This window comes from Citrus clementina, unplaced genomic scaffold (genome assembly GCF_000493195.1).
Source record: "Citrus clementina cultivar Clemenules unplaced genomic scaffold, Citrus_clementina_v1.0 scaffold_7, whole genome shotgun sequence".
Taxonomy (NCBI): domain Eukaryota; kingdom Viridiplantae; phylum Streptophyta; class Magnoliopsida; order Sapindales; family Rutaceae; genus Citrus; species Citrus x clementina.
Genome location: NW_006262075.1, coordinates 6,659,716 through 6,676,540, shown reverse-complemented (window position 1 = coordinate 6,676,540; position 16,825 = coordinate 6,659,716). Strand labels below are relative to the sequence as shown.

The window sequence follows — 16,825 nt, the reverse complement described above, 5'->3', positions numbered from 1 at the left end:
CGGGGGCTGGTTCGCGTTAGGTTAAAAAAAATATCTTCTCCGAGGAAGGCCGCAATTCCAATAGGAATTGAGGAGAGAGGTCTGGGTAACCAGGAGAGGAAATTCGTGTTGAAGAGATTAGTTAGAGAAAGGCAAACCCGCGTATGTTTATTTTTGTTTTCTGTTTCTGTTGTTTTTTTTTTTGTCCGTTTGATCTCTCTCCACTTGGCGGCCTCCAATCGCGGCCGTTGATTCGCCCACGGTGGACACCTTTTTGTTATGAAGTTTGGCGGTGAATTGTTCTCACTCGTTTTGTTTCTCTTCTCTTTGTCTGCAAACCGTCAATAAACTGTGGCTGTTTTCATTTGTGGGGAATAAACTATGGCCGTTTTCATTGCTTGATGTGCTGGTGCGGGTGCCACTATGCCTCTTTTTCCTTTTTTTTTTCTTATTACAGATCTTAAACGACGTCGTTTTTGAAGCCCAATTGAAATTATCATTTTATCCTTATGATGCCGGCAACGTCTTAACGGTTTGCGAACATAGGTGGAAATGTGAAAAAATAATAAGTTTAAGTAGAATGCAGCCAAAAAAATTAAAATTTATATATTTTTAAAAAAATAGATAAAATCAGGTGGACGGTGAATATTTTCTCAATTTAATATTAAAATAATGATCTTTCATTGCAGGATTATTTTCTTGTAAGATGGAAGCCAATAATTCACAAAATACTATTAAATTAAAAGATTAACAAACTCGATATTTTGGTTCCTGATTAATTATGGAGATCACTCAAAAAAGAACAAAAATGAAAAGATAATTAAGCAAACATCAGTAAGATACAGAATAAATCACAAGGTCATACAAATTTTGGACCCTGCTGTTTCCAATTACATTTGGTATCATCATGATTCATGATCATCAACTAAGAGAAACAAACCCACCACCCAACGCCACCAATATTGGAAGCCAAAAGAGAAAAAGAAAATGGTAATAATACAAAATAAAAGAAAAAAGAAACTCAACAAATTTTGATGATTGAATTAAGAGAATTGCTTCCGAAAATGTGTACAAAGCCACTGATTATGATTGTGTCGAGCTTTCTGTATCACCAAGAAGTGCAGCAGAGACCCATTCTGATGCAGCTGCTAGTGTTTCTGACTCGGTATGTGAATGAAGTGGTAGAGGAGTAATTGACACCTAAAATACAGAAGAAATCAAGTTTGCTTCATCAAACTTTGTACTGAATCAACTGATTTCTAAGAACGACAAAGGATTAGCAGGAAAAGCTCTTTTATGCCGTTGACTTACAAATCCGTTTTCCAGTGCTCTGAAATCCAGGTCCTCATCGGTATCTTCCTGCTCCTTGTCCAGAAACTGCAAAAAACCCATGGCTAACTCAGTTCATAGCTGTGTAAAACTATAGATTCTTCCGTGAAAGAGAAACAAAGTTGGCAGTACTTGAGAAAATAACTGAGAACCAGCAGATTAATGTCCGTACATATGCAATTACTAAATACAAGACTGCAGAAATTTTATTTACCTCTAGTCTAAAGTACTTCTTGACACGGCCAGTATCAGACTTGCCTGCAGCTCCAACTGACTCAATCTCCACCATACTCTTCTTTTGTGTGGTCAAACGACGAGCTGCACCCTAAGCACAAGTAAAAGAAGGTATAACCCCAAGAATGGATGCTAGACAAAAAAGCAATTTAGATGAAACACAAACAAGGAGAGAGGATAGAATTATGTAATGTACTCACAGCAGCAGAGGCATCTCGGCCAAGCTGTGCAAGCTGTAGGCCAAGACTTTGTTGATTAGACATAAAATGTCCAGCAGGATACCGGTTTGCCGAAACAGCTTGCCAGTTAGGAGTGGATCTCCACATGCTTTGTTTGGTAAATTTGAAACCCTGCCAAGCAAAAGATAAATAATATGCATATTACAGTGAGGTTAAAAGCTGATAACAAAGAAAAATTTAGAGAATACAACAAAGCAAATAAAGTACAGAATATAACTTAGCTATGACATCAAGTAAGCTGACATAAAAGTTGGGTACTGATGCATGTCACTTTATTCACATGGAGGATATCACATTGCAAGGCAAAAGCAACTGGCAATGGGCCAATAAAAGGAGGAAAATTTTATGGGTCATTAACCATTTTAAGCAAAAGGTTGACTGTTTGCAGATAAGCATAATAAAACACAGAAGGAAAAAAACAACTATTCTCTCAAAGGCTAGCAATGATATTGCTTTAATGTGCAGAAAGATGAGTTTAAAGAAATTTAAAAGGAAAAAAGACAGCTCAAAAGTGGGGTTTATGAAAGGAATTAATATGTTGTGCTTTAGGCCAGAGCCAAAGATTAATGAGCTTTGGTGAACAGCTTGACTATAATATTAAGCAACCAATGTTCATTATACTTCCACCTGCTATCCTCTCTTCCATTCATGTAAAGATACTACCAGAAACCATTGCCAAAAATCAGTCTTCAACCATGTATCACATGAAACTTATAAATTGCAAAATCAATATTCTTCACAAACTACTTTTGAAGGAAAGACCTTGTTGGTTAATGGAGATGTCGGGATTTCTACATTGAGCAAGCAACTCCTTGGAAAAATTCCCTTTCCAATATCTCTAGTAGCAGCATTTATCAAAGGTAAACAGACACTGACTGCATCCTTGAAATCACTCTCTTGGCTTTCATCTTTCTTCCTATAAAAGACAATAATTACTTGTCGATGATTAAGCAAAATCATAGTTACTTCCATATAACATAAAGATCAACCCACCAGTTTAGGGATATGGACAGAGAAGGTACACCACAAATTAATGCCTCTCTGGCTCCGGCAACAACACCTGAGTAGAACCTGATGAATTTCTTTAAGATATAAGAATAACTGCAAACTACAACTAAGTGCCAGAAGTATTAAGAAGAACTTTTGAAGCGATAAAAAGTCATGGACAGCTTTAAGCAGATATCACCGAGTAACAGTTGTTCAAGAAAAGAATAACTTATGCATGCTAAACAGTGATTCGAAAGGGCAGTATTGAATTGAATGCCATTGATGCTTAACAAGATGAAACAGAGGCACGTGCACATGGAAACAACTTACATGTGATGACCACAGCTTGAACCTCGGTTGATTCCACTAATTACCTGAAAATCATATTCCAAGAGGACTATGAAAAATGCTTACAGTTGAAATCTAAATTTAAAATCACAAATAACAGGAAATCATTACTAACCAGCAAAGGCTTTGACCAAGAAAATAGTGCCCCAGATAGTGCTAATGACACACAATCCACAGGAGTCCCTGAGTGACAAGTGCCATTAGTAAAGGTCGTATTACTATCAACAAGTATGACTAAATTATATTAGATTTACACATTAGAGGCATATAACAATACAAACATCGTTTATAACCGATGACAGTCAATAATGCAAGATATAATTCATCATTTTCTAGAAAAAAACACATAAGCCATATCCCTCTTACAGAACATACAAGAATCTTTAACTACTAGATGCAGCTTAGTTTATTCCTCATACATGATAATTAAGATCATTTCACATTCCAAATGAATAAAATGATACCAAGCAGTCAAAAGAAAAGCTTCGAGTGAAACAGATAGTAAATTTGAAGCCATACCTGAAACTTCATACGCTGTGGCACCATTAATTTCAGCAGAACTTACAGCAATCGTTTCTCGGAGTGTCACAGAATGACCTGACACTGATTTGTCCCTAAAGCAGTTCATTCACAAAGTAGCAAATCAGAAAAGACTCCCAAAATTCAAATAACCTACAAATCAAAGTCAATTCAGAAACACAATATACCCAGATAAGAAAAGTCAATCAAAATATAGCGAGAAAAAAACAACAAAAATACATAAATAATCAGCTAAACTGCTAAAGACAACTCGAATGGCCATACACGAGAAATTCTGAATACAAAAGATTGCCTCAGATAAGAAAATTCAAAGAATAGCCAACTAAACACAGAAAGACGGAAAAAATCATTATTTAAATAACACCCACAAACCCAAATAATAAATCAAGAGCCCAAATAATAAATCAAGAGAAACAAACGACAACATACAAATTACAAAAATCACAGAGAACACAGACAGAGAAACGAACAAACCCACTAAAATATCAAAACTTTAACAATACACAGATACCAAAATAAAAACTTTAACAAAACCCATTTGCCAAAACTAAAACTTTGGTTTAAAAAAGTGGCAATAAACAATAAAAAGGAAACAAAACCCACGATTGAGGAGCGCAAACGTGGACATTGTAGAGCCCTTCACGAACCAAAGCTTCAACAAGATAAACAAGGCCAGGAGACTCAATTCCATCCCCATTTGTGACCAAAAGCACAGGCTTTGAACTATCAACATTCTCCGTCGAATCAGAAGTAGAGGGCTCCGTTGATTCATTGGCCTCTTCGTTTGATTGCTTACTGGTGCCATCATCACCATCATCTTCATTGTCTTTACTCTTCTTCTTCTTGTTTAAAAGCACTTGTTCCAGGTTAGACACAAGACCTGGAGGCATTAAGTTGTTTCTCACAGAAGTCATGTTTCCCTTTTCTTTTTTTTCAAATTGAAGTGCTTTTTTGAGCAGAGAAATTGGACAAAACAAAACCCTAAAGAGAGAGAGAAGCGTGTGTTAATGAAAAAGAGAGATTGATGAAGAGAGAAAAATAGACCGGGTCTAACGGGGACTCTTTTAGAGAGAGAGAGAGTGATTGGGATTGGAGGGTGAAAAATTGGATTGATTGAGAGGGGAAGAAGGAACAGTTTTTTTTTAAAAAAAAATCGATAATTATTTTTAAGAAGGTTTTTTTTTTTTATTACACGAGACTATTGCTCAGATTACAACTCATATACATGAGATTATTACTGATATTTACAAATCAGACTATTACTGGGACCAACTGACATCAATGCTAATAGAGCTCTGCCCAGATTTTAATCCAGAGCTCCAGATTTTAACCCTCATAAATATTCGAAGGATGTCTACTCCTTACTCATGAGTAAGAAAAAAGACTACCTTCACTTAAATTAATTAAAAAAATAAATACTCCCACAATATTTTTGTGGGGGTTCGAACTGCTGCCCTCCAAGTTGTAGGGCAGCAGCCCTGGCCACTCGGGCTACTGCCCGAGTGGTTTTTAAAGAAGGTTAATACAACTTCAACAAATTAAGTTTGCCTTTAATGATCGCCCTATTACATGACATTGACATGTTCAAATCTAGACATCTCCTTTTTTTGTAGGTGCCGTTAAAGACATTTGTACGTTATTTTATTATTTTTTTTAAAAATAAAACGTTAATTATGTGCATATAAAAATAAATATAAATTTTTGTATAGTATTAGTATTTTCTCAATAATTTTATGAGGACGAAGCAATGGTGCCCCGGGTGCATTGTACCCAATTTTTGGTAAACTATTTTAGGGTCCCTCATATTTTCCGAAAAGTAAAAAACTTAGAAGCTTTCAAATTTTAACACATAAGTCCAATATATATCTATTATTTGCACTTAAGAGAATATTTCTATTATTTATATTTGATTACTAAATCATAGTTGATTATTATGAAATTTTTTACATTGTTATTTAGTTATATTATTATTGATAAATTAAATTTTAATTATTTATTAAATAGATTTTATGTTGCTTCCAAAAAATTAAAAAAAAAATCTATGTACTAAAAAGTTTTACAAGTTATTATCCTTGTACTATTATTAATTTTAATAGTCAAATTATGTCAATTGATCAAAATATAAAAATATAAAATAATTTAAAATTATATATCAAATCTTTGACTATTTTACTTTAAAAAAAAAAACTAGAGGAACATCAATGTTAAAAACCAAAAAAAAACAAAATACATCCATTCCATTTAAGCAAGTTCTTTGTTAGATCTAATGAACAACTCACGTGTGGACAAAATGGGGGCACCATGCACCAGGTGCACAATAGTTGGACCCGAATATTGATTGGCAAATTATTTTTTACACAATACTAATTGAGATTCCAACAATCAACTCTTGAGTTGAGTTTCAACTATTATGTTGTATTCATCTATTAGATAATAAATTTTATAATTAATAAAATGAATATTTATTCACCACTAAATAAATACCAAATTCATTGGGATTCAATTTTTAGGATTCCTGACATTGTTTTTTATATAAAAATTTTTAACAAGAGGCTATAAAGAAAATAATGTTATTAAGATTTTTTTTTTAATTTACTTGAACATGGATAAAGGAAAAAAGTATTAATTGATGACAAAGTTGTTGGCATATTTTTAAGAAGTTACAATGCTATCTTATTTGTATTTCCAGAAGGAAAAAATCTAATCTTGCTCATGATTCGGAGTGGCAATTTAGGGTTTTAGAATTCATTTATTCGATTTGGTTCGATGCGAATTAAATGAGTTTTGGTTTGAAAAAATTATTTAATTTAATAAATGAGCGAATTCGATTCGATTTGCTAATTAAATGAATCGAATCCTGGTTTGAGAACATTAATTCATTTATTTGATTAGAATTCGTTCAATAAATGAGTCATAAACGAATTGAATGTGACCCGTTCATTGAAAATTAGTTTATTATTCATTTAATTAAATTATTTATTTATCTAAAAATATATATGAAAAAATTTTAAAGTTTGAAAGCTAATATAGTAATTATATATTTTAAAGGATGTTAAATTTGAGGTCTTTTATATTTTATTTTGCTTAATTTTTGTTCATTAATTATATTTTTGTAAAGAAATTCATATTCAATTCAATTTGTTATTAATTCATTATAAGATAAACAAATAATAAATGAGTCTAGATTTAATTCCGTTTGTTTATTAATTCTACTCAATGAATTAATTGAACCGAATTCAATATTTGTTTAATAAACAAATTAAATTAAAATCAGCAAAGTTTTCACCCAATTTATGTACAATTCGATTCGAATTTAATTCATTTATTTGTTTTGTCATCCCATCTCGCGCGATTAGGATGTTGGAAGAAATTTGTATTTTGATATCTTTACACACACGTACATTTCTGACAACTGATGCTAAGATGTTTCAACTATGATTGGATTGGAATAAAAAATAATTATGTTTAATTTAATAAATTTCTTCGGAAATTAGTACATGTCATGATATTTAATTTCCTTTGAAAAACTTGTGACAATTTTAATTTGATTCTTTTTTTTTCCTCTCTTGTTTATGTTAAGGGATCCCCCTATCTAACAATTAATATAAGATACACCTCTTATATAAATAATACATAAATCTCACACATATACTGTTTATGCGAGAGAAATTTATCTTACATTAGTTGTAAGAAATTTATCTTACATTAGTTGTAAGATATAGATTGCCTTATGTAATCTTGTGACAATATGAAAATGGGGGACGTGCGACTTTTAGCCGTCCAAAAAGGACGAGAAGAGGCAATCGTCTTGCCCCACCGTATGAAATGTTTTCCCTCAACGTGGCACGTCGTCTTTAGTCATATGCCGTCATTGGCAATAGGATCACACGTGGTGTCTTCTTATTGCACACAGTTCTTCATTTTGATGATTTCCTCATACATGAGCATTTTATTAATTAATCAAAAAAAATTTCTTTGATGTACATGACAAATGAAAATTTGGAATCTTATCCAACTAATGCTTGCTGTCTCCATCCTCTTAGAAAGTCAGATAGTGAATTGAGTTAAATTAGTTCACAAAATTAGAAGTTTTCAACTAATCTTTAAAAAAAAAAGAAAAAAATTACATACACCTAAAATTATATGTTTAGCTACCCCGGTCAGAGAAGAGAAAACTTGCGAATCAAGCAAGCCACACCGTGAAGTTTTCTTTCCCTGCAAACCCAAAACACTGGTCTTCCCATTTGCATGTACTCATGAACCTGTCATGGTTTCAAGAGCATCAGATGCATGTGCAGGTTGTACGAAATGTGTTGCCGAGGGAAGAAGATAGGTTTTTAAGTGCTACCTCTCCCACGTTTTTTGCGAGATGATTGCTGTAAAAGAGTGCTCAACATCTCTTCCATCCTCCTCGAGCGATCATCACGGTCTTTCAAGAACAACTCAACCGTGCTCTCCAACTGCTTTATTTTTTCAGCTTGGTCTTGTATCTTTTTGTTGAGTTCTACTTTAGTCACCTAATCATTCCAATATTATTAACGATATGAAATAAAGAAATTCACACACACACACACACACACGAAATTGGCTGTCAAATAACAAAGTCAAGGATGCCTTAGGTATGGATATGGAGAGACCAGAGGTTCTATTTTTTAAGGGCAATGTTACCAACTCACCATCAGAGTCGAGTCTTTTTTTCCAACAGCATCCCTTGATACCATGTCTTGTTCCTCATCTGAATCTGTCAACCTAGAATCTTCCCCTTCATCTGAATCCATGTCTTCATAAATGAAAACATCATAAGGAGGTACCTGAGAAACGAGCAGCATCAGCTTAATCATATACATATGTTGGTACAAATATTTATGACAAACCTTTGTCAAGTCTTCTGCATCATCTCCCCAACCTACAGCCTAATACCTATACGAAGCGTGCAGCCATGTACCATCCTGATTTTAGATGCAATTTAATCCACCGACAAGAAGCATTGGTTTATGATATCTTCATATCATTCTCAAGCACCCAAGGTTTTCAATTACTTACAATTTTAGTGTCAGTTTTCTCCCTAAGTCCTACGTTGTATACCATTGTCATCCATGTTTATCCCCTCAGAGGGTGGAAAAAATAAAAAATAAAAGACATCAAAATTCCACACCTCTGGCTTTTCTGCAGCTTTCAGTTGGAGAAACAAAGGAGAATCAAACAGAGGAGGCTTCAATACAGCATATGCTCCTACATTATCAAACCCATCAACCTGTATAATTTCCAAATGCCATGAGTGTATGAGATTCAGCTTCTCCTTACAACTCTGAAAGGCACCACTACTATGGCAGGTTGTGATTGAAAAAGAAAAAGAAAGAAAAGGGAAAAGGAAGCAGATAAAGCAATAAAAGCAAAAAAACCATCTTCGCATTTTAGCAATAAAGATAAGGACCAAACCTTTCCAAATTATCCTTTCCCAGAGTATAGATATCAATTGATCTCTTTTTTTTTTATTATTATTATTATACTTTTATATGGGATGGGATATCCATATGATGCATACCCAAGTTTTCAGGCAAGTATAAATTCTGTCATCATATCCCCAAATTACAACCCTACATTTAGGCGCATAGCCATGATAGGAGATTCAAATGACTTAAAATCAAACCATCCTTTCCCATGAATCAACTCCAATAGAAATGTGAAGAGGTTGATAAAAGGTCAAATCCATTGCAGCTCCGCAGATTGTTAAGACAATTCACAGAGGATAATGGATTAACACTAGAAGATAAATCTACGCGAGTGCATGGTACAGCCAAGAAGAATCTGAACCTGTGGGTAATTTGGAGCAGTGAATAAAGTATACAGTTCCCCAGAGACTGTATCATGATCTTTGCTGTAACCATTTAACATATTTCTAGCATCATCCGCACCAGTCCGTGCATCAGGACCCTCATGTGATCTTATAATTAACTGTAACAGCAACAAACAAAGTAACCCAATCTTAGAATAGGAATTCTTATTGTTGACAGAGGTTAACGTAGAGAGGGTGGGATTAAGAGAGAATTTTCAACGAATGAGTGCTACATTAAAAACATCTAAAGCCATAACTTCCGAAGTTCTAGCTATTACCTTTGTTTCATCATAAATGCTTGGGATTTTCTCAACAAAAAGAAGAAAAAACAAAAATAGTTTTGGTATTAAAATTAGAGAAAGGTAAATCTAAGAATGTCAGAGGACAGAATATCCTGGAACCATAAGAAAAGGCAGAACTCAAAAAGTTTGCCTTGAAGGAGTATTCGAGACATGTAGTTGTGAGATCTAGAACCAGAACTAGATGTGATATTATAAGTACTACTTGAAGGAATATTAATAAGATTGACATAGGATATATTGAAAACAAGTTAAGTTCAAATGATTAATTATAAGCAATTGAAGGATTCTAACCTTCAAATGGTTCTCTTTTAAGAACTCCTCAGTGCAATCTGGACCCCACAGTAGACCAAACTTTTTAGTATTTTCTCTGAGCCCAGCTTTGGAAGATGGGTCAGACCATAGAACATCACTCAATAAATCATTTTCAGGCACATCTTCAAGAAATCTGTTTACTTTAGCAAACTCCTTTAAAGAACCCAAAGATAAAGCATCCAGCTTTTGTCTCTTTTCTCCTGTAGAACATTGTGTACTAGCACTGCATGTGCGACGAAATAGGCCCCCATGTGTTGTGTAAACACCTTGAGCAATGATTGTGGCCAGGGGAAGTGTTCTGAAACACTCCAAGCATTTATCAAACACCAATTTGCAATCTTTTTTGCCAAATTTGGTGCATAACTCTGCCCAGAAACCATATGCCAATGTGCAATTCTTTGTTTCATGATTTCCACGGAGTAAATATACTCTATGAGGCATCAAGACCTACACATAAGTGATTAAAATTTCAAAAACAAAAATAGCATAATTAGCACATCTTTTTTTTTTTTTTTTGGTCTTTTGATAGGAAACAAAAAAAATAGTATTAATAAGAACAATAACAACATCTATAGGCCAAGCATAAGAGAATTATCTCGCAAATCTATGAATTCAAATAAACAAGCAAGTACATGCAACAAACTAACAGCAAGTCATCTTATATTGTCTAATTTCCTTTATCTTCTTTCTATTCATGTCAGAGATATACTTATAATTAGAATAATAAAGTAAACCAAAATAAATATAGCAACTTTAATATACCTTCCAAGCCAACAAAACTAAAAGCACTTCCAAACCCCATGAACCTTTATCAACATAGTTACCATTGAAAACAAAGTATCGATGATCAGATGGAAACCCAGCATTTTCTTCAAAAAGTGCAACCAGATCATGAAACTGTCCAAGAATGTCACCAACGACAATAACCTCCGAATCCTCTCTAACACGAAGTTTCACACAGTTTCTTTCTTCCCTCATGATTTTTGAAGCTGCACTAATCAACTTTTTCACCACAGTGACAGGCATTACATTTTGAAATTCCTTTGGATCTTTCCATGAAGACCACTTGAAGGTTGAAATAAGAAGCTGAATCCATTCCAGGCTTATACGTCCGTTACGAGGCCATGAAAGGGGTAAAGTGTCCTGCTCCTTTGTCAGGTTCTCTAATTTGCCACCAACCAATCTCTCTCTCATTGTTGAACCAACTTCCACTTGAAGTTCTTCAAGTAAACCTTGCAGACTTGAGTCAAACACACGTTGTTTACTTACGATATTACACGCACTTCTTAATATCTCCACCACTGCTTGCTTCAACAGTCCATCTAAATCCTGAAAATTCATCTCACATGCATAATCAATTACCTGCTTGGCCACAGCCACCTGCAAAAAATTGCATATCATTCGGTAAAAAGAATTTTTAGATAAACGTACTGCTGGATAAGACGATTTTCTCATTTCTAAGTTAGAGACAAGTATCAATATCCCTAGAAAGCAAATTTAACTTGCAATATTTTGGAAGTAACTACCGAATTATTTCTCTCAACTTCTCTGAATTCAAAAAAGCAAAGGCATTAAAGCAACCAGAAAACACAAAAACCAAGTACTCACCACTCCATCAACACTAGAGCACCATAACTGTTCGGCATCAGCTTCCGTAACCTGTAAATTCATAAATATAGTTCAAACAGCAATAAGCAAATGATAAAATGATATACCCATTATGTCATTTCTCTCAGTCTACCTGTTTAGTTCGGCCATTAACCACGCCACCTGCTATTTCAAAGATCATAAATACACGGCGAAGATTCTCATCACTCAAACTAACCAAATCCATTTCTTTATTGATGATTCCCATAATCTCTTTGAATTCATCAACATCCCCTATCAAAGGAAGGAGGTCCATTTTGTACCAATCAAAATAACTGCAAGTGCGGAAAAAAAAAATTCACTGAGATATTTAACCATATTAATTTTTTAAAATGGAAATCAAAATATAGTTTAGCAAAATCGCTTTATATTAAAAGGAAAATAATTACAGCAACAATAATAACGAACAATGGAAAATGAAGTATTTTTCGTAATTATTTCTAGTGATACTGCTTAATAAAAGAAAAATAGATAAAAATTACTTCTATAAGAAAGCAAAAAAATAAAATAAAATAAAATAAAATGACTGAACAAATAAATAAATTCAATAAACACTGGAATGATGACTAAATGTTATCTGAACACAAAAATAAGAAAAATAAGAAAAAGAAAAAGAAAAAAAGAAACATACCGGTGACGGACAAACCGCCGTCGCGCTCGAGGAAGTTAGGTTACGTGGTGTTTCGAATTGGAAGGCAGCGAGACGATCTGGTTTGGGGATTTCCAAGACCTTTAGTTGTCGTTTATTAGTTTCCAGATAGACGACACCGTCGTTTCATTTTTTAAGGAAATTTAAAGTGTCCCCTCGCCTTTTGGTTTAAATACAAATGACTACCCAAGTTTTAAAAAATAATCCAAAATTTGAATACTAAATATTACTAATCACACTGTCACCTAAGCAATGAAACTCGTACGTAAATCAATAATTGATTTGTATAAGGAATGAATGATGCAATCTAATAATGATTAATAACACATCATTTAGAATTCAAATTTTATTTCCAATTGGGAAACATATAGTTAATAACTTGTAGGCAAGATTTGAAACCTGAAAAAAAAATAAATAAATAAACTACTAATGAAATCAACCACGGCCATATCCGTTCTCTAGATTTGATATTAGTTTTTCTGGCCGACTTCGAATTTCTAGGCAAGCAAACATATAAAATATTTTGATAAAATACGAGAAAACATTCGATAATATCATACGCGAGTATGTGATCATATATAAACATAAAATCGGAGGACGGTATGCTGCTCTTCGATTTCATAAGTTGTCATAATTTGACGACCTGTCATACTTAATATCAAAAAGACGTCCCTATTCAGCAATTGAAAGTTCAGACGACATGGTCGTTAGTGATAATTACGGCTGTATAGTTTCTAAAAGCATCATTGCTATAACATCATTAGAAAAATACAGTAGGTTTAATTTAGAGGTTCCTCATCGTTCTGACTACTCTCACTACTTCTCTTCCTTTTCTCCAGCACCTTGAAACCCTCAACACGATTTGCCAGATACCGATCCACCAATGCTTTAATCTTCTCGAATGCTAACTTGTTTTTCATATTCAAGTCTTCTGTTGAAGCTGCATATGCTATTTCTTGAATTTTCATCATTTCCGAAACCTGTAAAAGTTACACATATGATATATTACATTCAATATGAATAGGACCACTGAGCATCTGGATTAGGAAAATGTACGAAAGGAGAGGAAAGAAAAGCCTCACTGATTCTTGAAATTGAGACGGAGCAAATGCCCGCCTATGAACAAGTTTCCGGGTAATGTTTGAGTACCATGTTGTGTATTCACTTTCGTCTGTGCCATCCCCATCCTCCACAACATCCACAATGTTTTGCCAACGGTTAGACCACTCTTGCAACTCCGAATCCATTCTTTTTGACATGTCCAACTCATTATCAACTTCATTATTCTTAGTCTCACGTCGCTGCACATCTTTTGGAATTGATTGATGCAAACCGAACTGCCTCAAACAACGGTCTGGCAAATGCCATTCAGCTTTATCCATACAAAGCAAGATTGTCCTAGACCTACCCAGAGTTAAATCACCTCTAAAATTCTCTGGAATGCTGCTGCTATCCAAATCTTTGTAAGGAGTCCAGTCTATCTGTTTCTATCATCCAAGGCATCAGCTGTAAGGCAATAAAATTTTGAATATTGACCTCCAAGTTAAACAACAAAGCTAGAAAACTTACGTCGCTTGAATCCAAAGAGTCCAATTTCTGGCGATACATAACTACATCGGATTTAGTTTGAGTATTTAGTCTTCCTTTCCAATGAAGAGCAAGTGGAAAGCGATGAGACAAGTCTTGCTTAAGCTCTGGTCGGCCAATGTTAAGATGAAAGTAACTCCAGCACTGAAAAAAGTGTTTTATCTAATTAATCCCAACCTTCCAACAAAAAGCTGTAAAATATTAATACAGTAAACAAGTCAAATACCTTACCTATTTAGGCCTTCCATAAATAGGAATAGAGAATTAAAAACCTGAATGTAAAATCAAATGTAAGTTACCTGTAATAGTGTCAAAGAGCCACTGATGGTACCTTGAGATTTCATGGAAGCTTTGCCGAGCTGTCTATACAAGAACGCCAGTGCTGCCGCACCCCATGCATAATTCCCAGCTTTGTCAAAGTCCTTGAACAATGGGAGGTACAACAGAGGGACAAGGTTGCCAGATGTTGTGGCAAATATTGTGCTTCCTACCAAGTACATTAGAAAAGCACGCGTCCGTCGTTCAACCTCTTCATTTGAAGCATCTTCAGGACACTCGGAAAAGTTTTCCTTCAACCAACCAAGTTTCACCATTCCACCCTTTATCTCCTTAGCATCTGAATTTGGTGCTTTCCCTAACAAAGTTTCACAAATTTCTGTGTTAGAACCCACGACAGAGTTATCTCTTACTACAGCTTCTCCATCAACCCGTAGTCCAAGAATTCGGACTACTTCATCAAGTGTAATGGTAATTTCACCGCTTGGCAAATGAAATGTATTAGTTTCCCTCCTCCACCTCTCAACCAGTGCAGAGATGAGTGGATTGTTCAAGCTGACTTGTCCAATCAATCTAAAATATCCAAAGCCAGCTTTCCCCACCAAATCAATCTGTTTCTTCGTTAGCTTCCACCCATCAATTTTTGAGGTGTGTTCATGACACCTCAGCGTACCACGGTCCTGTCCTTCCCATATAGCTGAGGAAATATGTTGCTCTTGCTCATACAACACTGACGGGTCAATTGGTCCAGGAAAATTTGTTGGAGGATTTTGAACACTCATTTCTAACATTTGGCCAGTGGAACCTGTTCAAACAAAGACAAAATTGTAATAGGCGAATCCCAAGCAGTTTTTAGATTCGTGGCAACGATGTTTGTTAAAGCCGAGAAACCACAGAATTTCAAATAGTAGAATTAAAATTACTTCAAAATAGCATGAAAAAATGACTCAGAATTTTGAGTATCAACCATCAAACATTTCGAGTTTTTTTTTAAGTGATTCTACAACTTAAATTAACCCATCTTTCTGCAAATTGCAAAACCACTTTTTCTGAGCCGAATAATACATTTTAGGCGCAAAACGAACAAAAATAGGTAAGTTTCCGAAAATTCTATCAGCTTGGTGAACTAATTAGAAATTGCGGGGTAAAAAAAGGAAAGAGAGAGTGGAATAAGAGCGCTAGACAGTACCTTTCACATGCCAACTGCTGTAAAACGCTGATTCTTAACAGGAATCGAAAGAATGATGACCGCTCTAGGGCTAGGGTTTTTGTATTTTGGGGATTTTAGAAATTTGTGTTGAAAGGACAAAAAACGAAATTAGTTTAAGGAGAGCAATTTTTTTTTCGCGTATTCGATTTTGACAGCATAAAAGAAATTTAGAAAATCATATGGTAATACTAGTGAAAATTTGTTAAATAAAGTATAAGAAGCGACGAGAATTTTAGGTTGTTCTGTATTGTTTTTGAATTTATATTTTTTGAAAAAAAAAAGAATTAAAATAGTATTTTGTAGTTGTTGTATTTTAAATTTAATTATACGTCTGATATCATTTTTTATATCCTATATTTTATAACTAATAATAATATGCATTCAGTAGATATTTGAAAATGCTAAAAATATATAATATATATTTTGTAGTATTATTTTCAAAAATATTTTTTATTAAACATTTAATTCATATTTATTGTTAAAAAAATAATTATTTAACTAATACATATACAAACATACCATAAATAATTTAAACAAAATAATTATAAAAAATTATATGAGCATAAAGTTTTAGTATTAGCATTAATCAAAAAAGTTTTACATTGTCATTGTTTTTACATTACAATTAAGATATAAATTACAACACATATGATTTAAACAAACTAATTATAAAAAATTACATGATAGAAATAATGCATTACGTACGTATCATGACACATGGAAGTTGCAATTATATCTCCTGTAGCATTCATCTCTGCAACATTTGCTGGAGATAAATCAATATTAGTAAGTGGTCTACTAATATAAAATGCAACATACAATTGGAATTACATGTTTCTTACGTAAACTATAATTATGCATATCCTTTAAAATTGAAAATCGTGCTTTTAAAACACTAAAGCGTTGCTCCATTACATTACGCATAATGAATGTCTATAATTAAACAATGTACTCGACTTGATCATTTATAATCACATAAATGATACCTCTTACCTTTATACGGTGTCAAAAATCATTTTCATATTTATGGCCAGAGTCCACAACATAGTAATATCATAAAATATGAAAACAATAAATAAAACTTATTTAAAAAAGCTAAAAATACTAACTTATATATATATCGCAATATTCTTACCTTCTTTTAGATGTGGAAACTCGGATTCTGCTATACTTAAAGCATCCAAAAATATCCTTGAGTCATTGGCACCACCTTCCCAACCCGTATATACAAATGTGAACAACATGTCAAAAGAACATGCACATATAATATTTTGAGTCACTTAAGCATTTCTATCTCAATATGATATTTGTTTATGTGATCGTGACCACGCAGTAATGTGGGTTCCATCA

The 16,825-nt window shown here is 33.7% G+C and overlaps 3 protein-coding genes across 6 annotated transcripts; all 3 read right to left on the bottom strand.

The window, feature by feature from the left end:
* Window positions 1–799: 799 nt before the first annotated feature.
* Window positions 800–4,780, bottom strand: LOC18036601 (5'-nucleotidase SurE). The gene is made up of 10 exons (XM_006426514.2): window positions 4,260–4,780; window positions 3,636–3,730; window positions 3,232–3,299; window positions 3,099–3,142; window positions 2,775–2,852; window positions 2,544–2,697; window positions 1,743–1,892; window positions 1,523–1,633; window positions 1,291–1,356; window positions 800–1,179 (listed from the first exon to the last, which is right to left on the bottom strand). The coding sequence occupies exons 1-10, from the start codon at window positions 4,568–4,570 to the stop codon at window positions 1,063–1,065; spliced, it is 1,194 nt and encodes a 397-aa protein (XP_006426577.1). The 5' UTR covers window positions 4,571–4,780; the 3' UTR covers window positions 800–1,062.
* A 2,868-nt stretch (window positions 4,781–7,648) lies between these two features.
* On the bottom strand, window positions 7,649–12,599 carry LOC18035935 (serine/threonine-protein phosphatase 7). Of its 3 annotated transcripts, XM_006426513.2 has the most exons (10): window positions 12,385–12,599; window positions 11,848–12,028; window positions 11,715–11,765; window positions 10,869–11,486; window positions 10,086–10,553; window positions 9,471–9,611; window positions 8,812–8,910; window positions 8,333–8,467; window positions 8,005–8,173; window positions 7,649–7,918 (listed from the first exon to the last, which is right to left on the bottom strand). In XM_006426513.2, the coding sequence occupies exons 2-10, from the start codon at window positions 12,007–12,009 to the stop codon at window positions 7,911–7,913; spliced, it is 1,851 nt and encodes a 616-aa protein (XP_006426576.1). In that variant the 5' UTR covers window positions 12,010–12,028; window positions 12,385–12,599; the 3' UTR covers window positions 7,649–7,910. The 3 variants fall into 3 exon arrangements, with proteins under 3 accessions (XP_006426576.1, XP_024036726.1, XP_024036727.1); XM_024180958.1 differs by having other exon boundaries at window positions 7,649–8,173; XM_024180959.1 differs by lacking the exon at window positions 8,812–8,910 and having other exon boundaries at window positions 7,649–8,173.
* A 382-nt stretch (window positions 12,600–12,981) lies between these two features.
* Window positions 12,982–15,657, bottom strand: LOC18037387 (protein MAIN-LIKE 2). 2 transcript variants are annotated; one of them, XM_006426509.2, is made up of 5 exons: window positions 15,455–15,657; window positions 14,289–15,070; window positions 13,972–14,133; window positions 13,485–13,889; window positions 12,982–13,382 (listed from the first exon to the last, which is right to left on the bottom strand). In XM_006426509.2, exons 2-5 carry the CDS (start codon window positions 15,054–15,056, stop codon window positions 13,182–13,184), a joined length of 1,536 nt encoding a protein of 511 aa, XP_006426572.1. In that variant the 5' UTR covers window positions 15,057–15,070; window positions 15,455–15,657; the 3' UTR covers window positions 12,982–13,181. The 2 variants fall into 2 exon arrangements, with proteins under 2 accessions (XP_006426572.1, XP_006426573.1); XM_006426510.2 differs by having other exon boundaries at window positions 13,485–13,883.
* Window positions 15,658–16,825: the final 1,168 nt, after the last annotated feature.

Bases quoted from the DNA above. Each gene is read 5' to 3' on its own strand.
- LOC18036601 (XM_006426514.2), bottom strand. From the start codon at position 4,570: ATGACTTCTGTGAGAAACAACTTAATGCCTCCAGGTCTTGTGTCTAAC. The intron at 3,300-3,635 runs GTATGGCTTCAA...CTTGTCACTCAG, and splicing joins CACAGCGTATGAAGTTTCAG to GGACTCCTGTGGATTGTGTG. The intron at 1,357-1,522 runs GTAAATAAAATT...GGTTTTTTGCAG, and splicing joins AGAAGTACTTTAGACTAGAG to TTTCTGGACAAGGAGCAGGA.
- LOC18035935 (XM_024180958.1), bottom strand. From the start codon at position 12,009: ATGGACCTCCTTCCTTTGATAGGGGATGTTGATGAATTCAAAGAGATT. The intron at 11,487-11,714 runs GTGAGTACTTGG...AATTTTTTGCAG, and splicing joins GCTCTAGTGTTGATGGAGTG to GTGGCTGTGGCCAAGCAGGT. The intron at 10,554-10,868 runs GTATATTAAAGT...ACTTATGTGTAG, and splicing joins TAGTTTTGTTGGCTTGGAAG to GTCTTGATGCCTCATAGAGT.
- LOC18037387 (XM_006426509.2), bottom strand. From the start codon at position 15,056: ATGTTAGAAATGAGTGTTCAAAATCCTCCAACAAATTTTCCTGGACCA. The intron at 14,134-14,288 runs GTAACTTACATT...CACTTTTTTCAG, and splicing joins GCTCTTTGACACTATTACAG to TGCTGGAGTTACTTTCATCT. The intron at 13,383-13,484 runs GTGAGGCTTTTC...TAACTTTTACAG, and splicing joins CGTCTCAATTTCAAGAATCA to GTTTCGGAAATGATGAAAAT.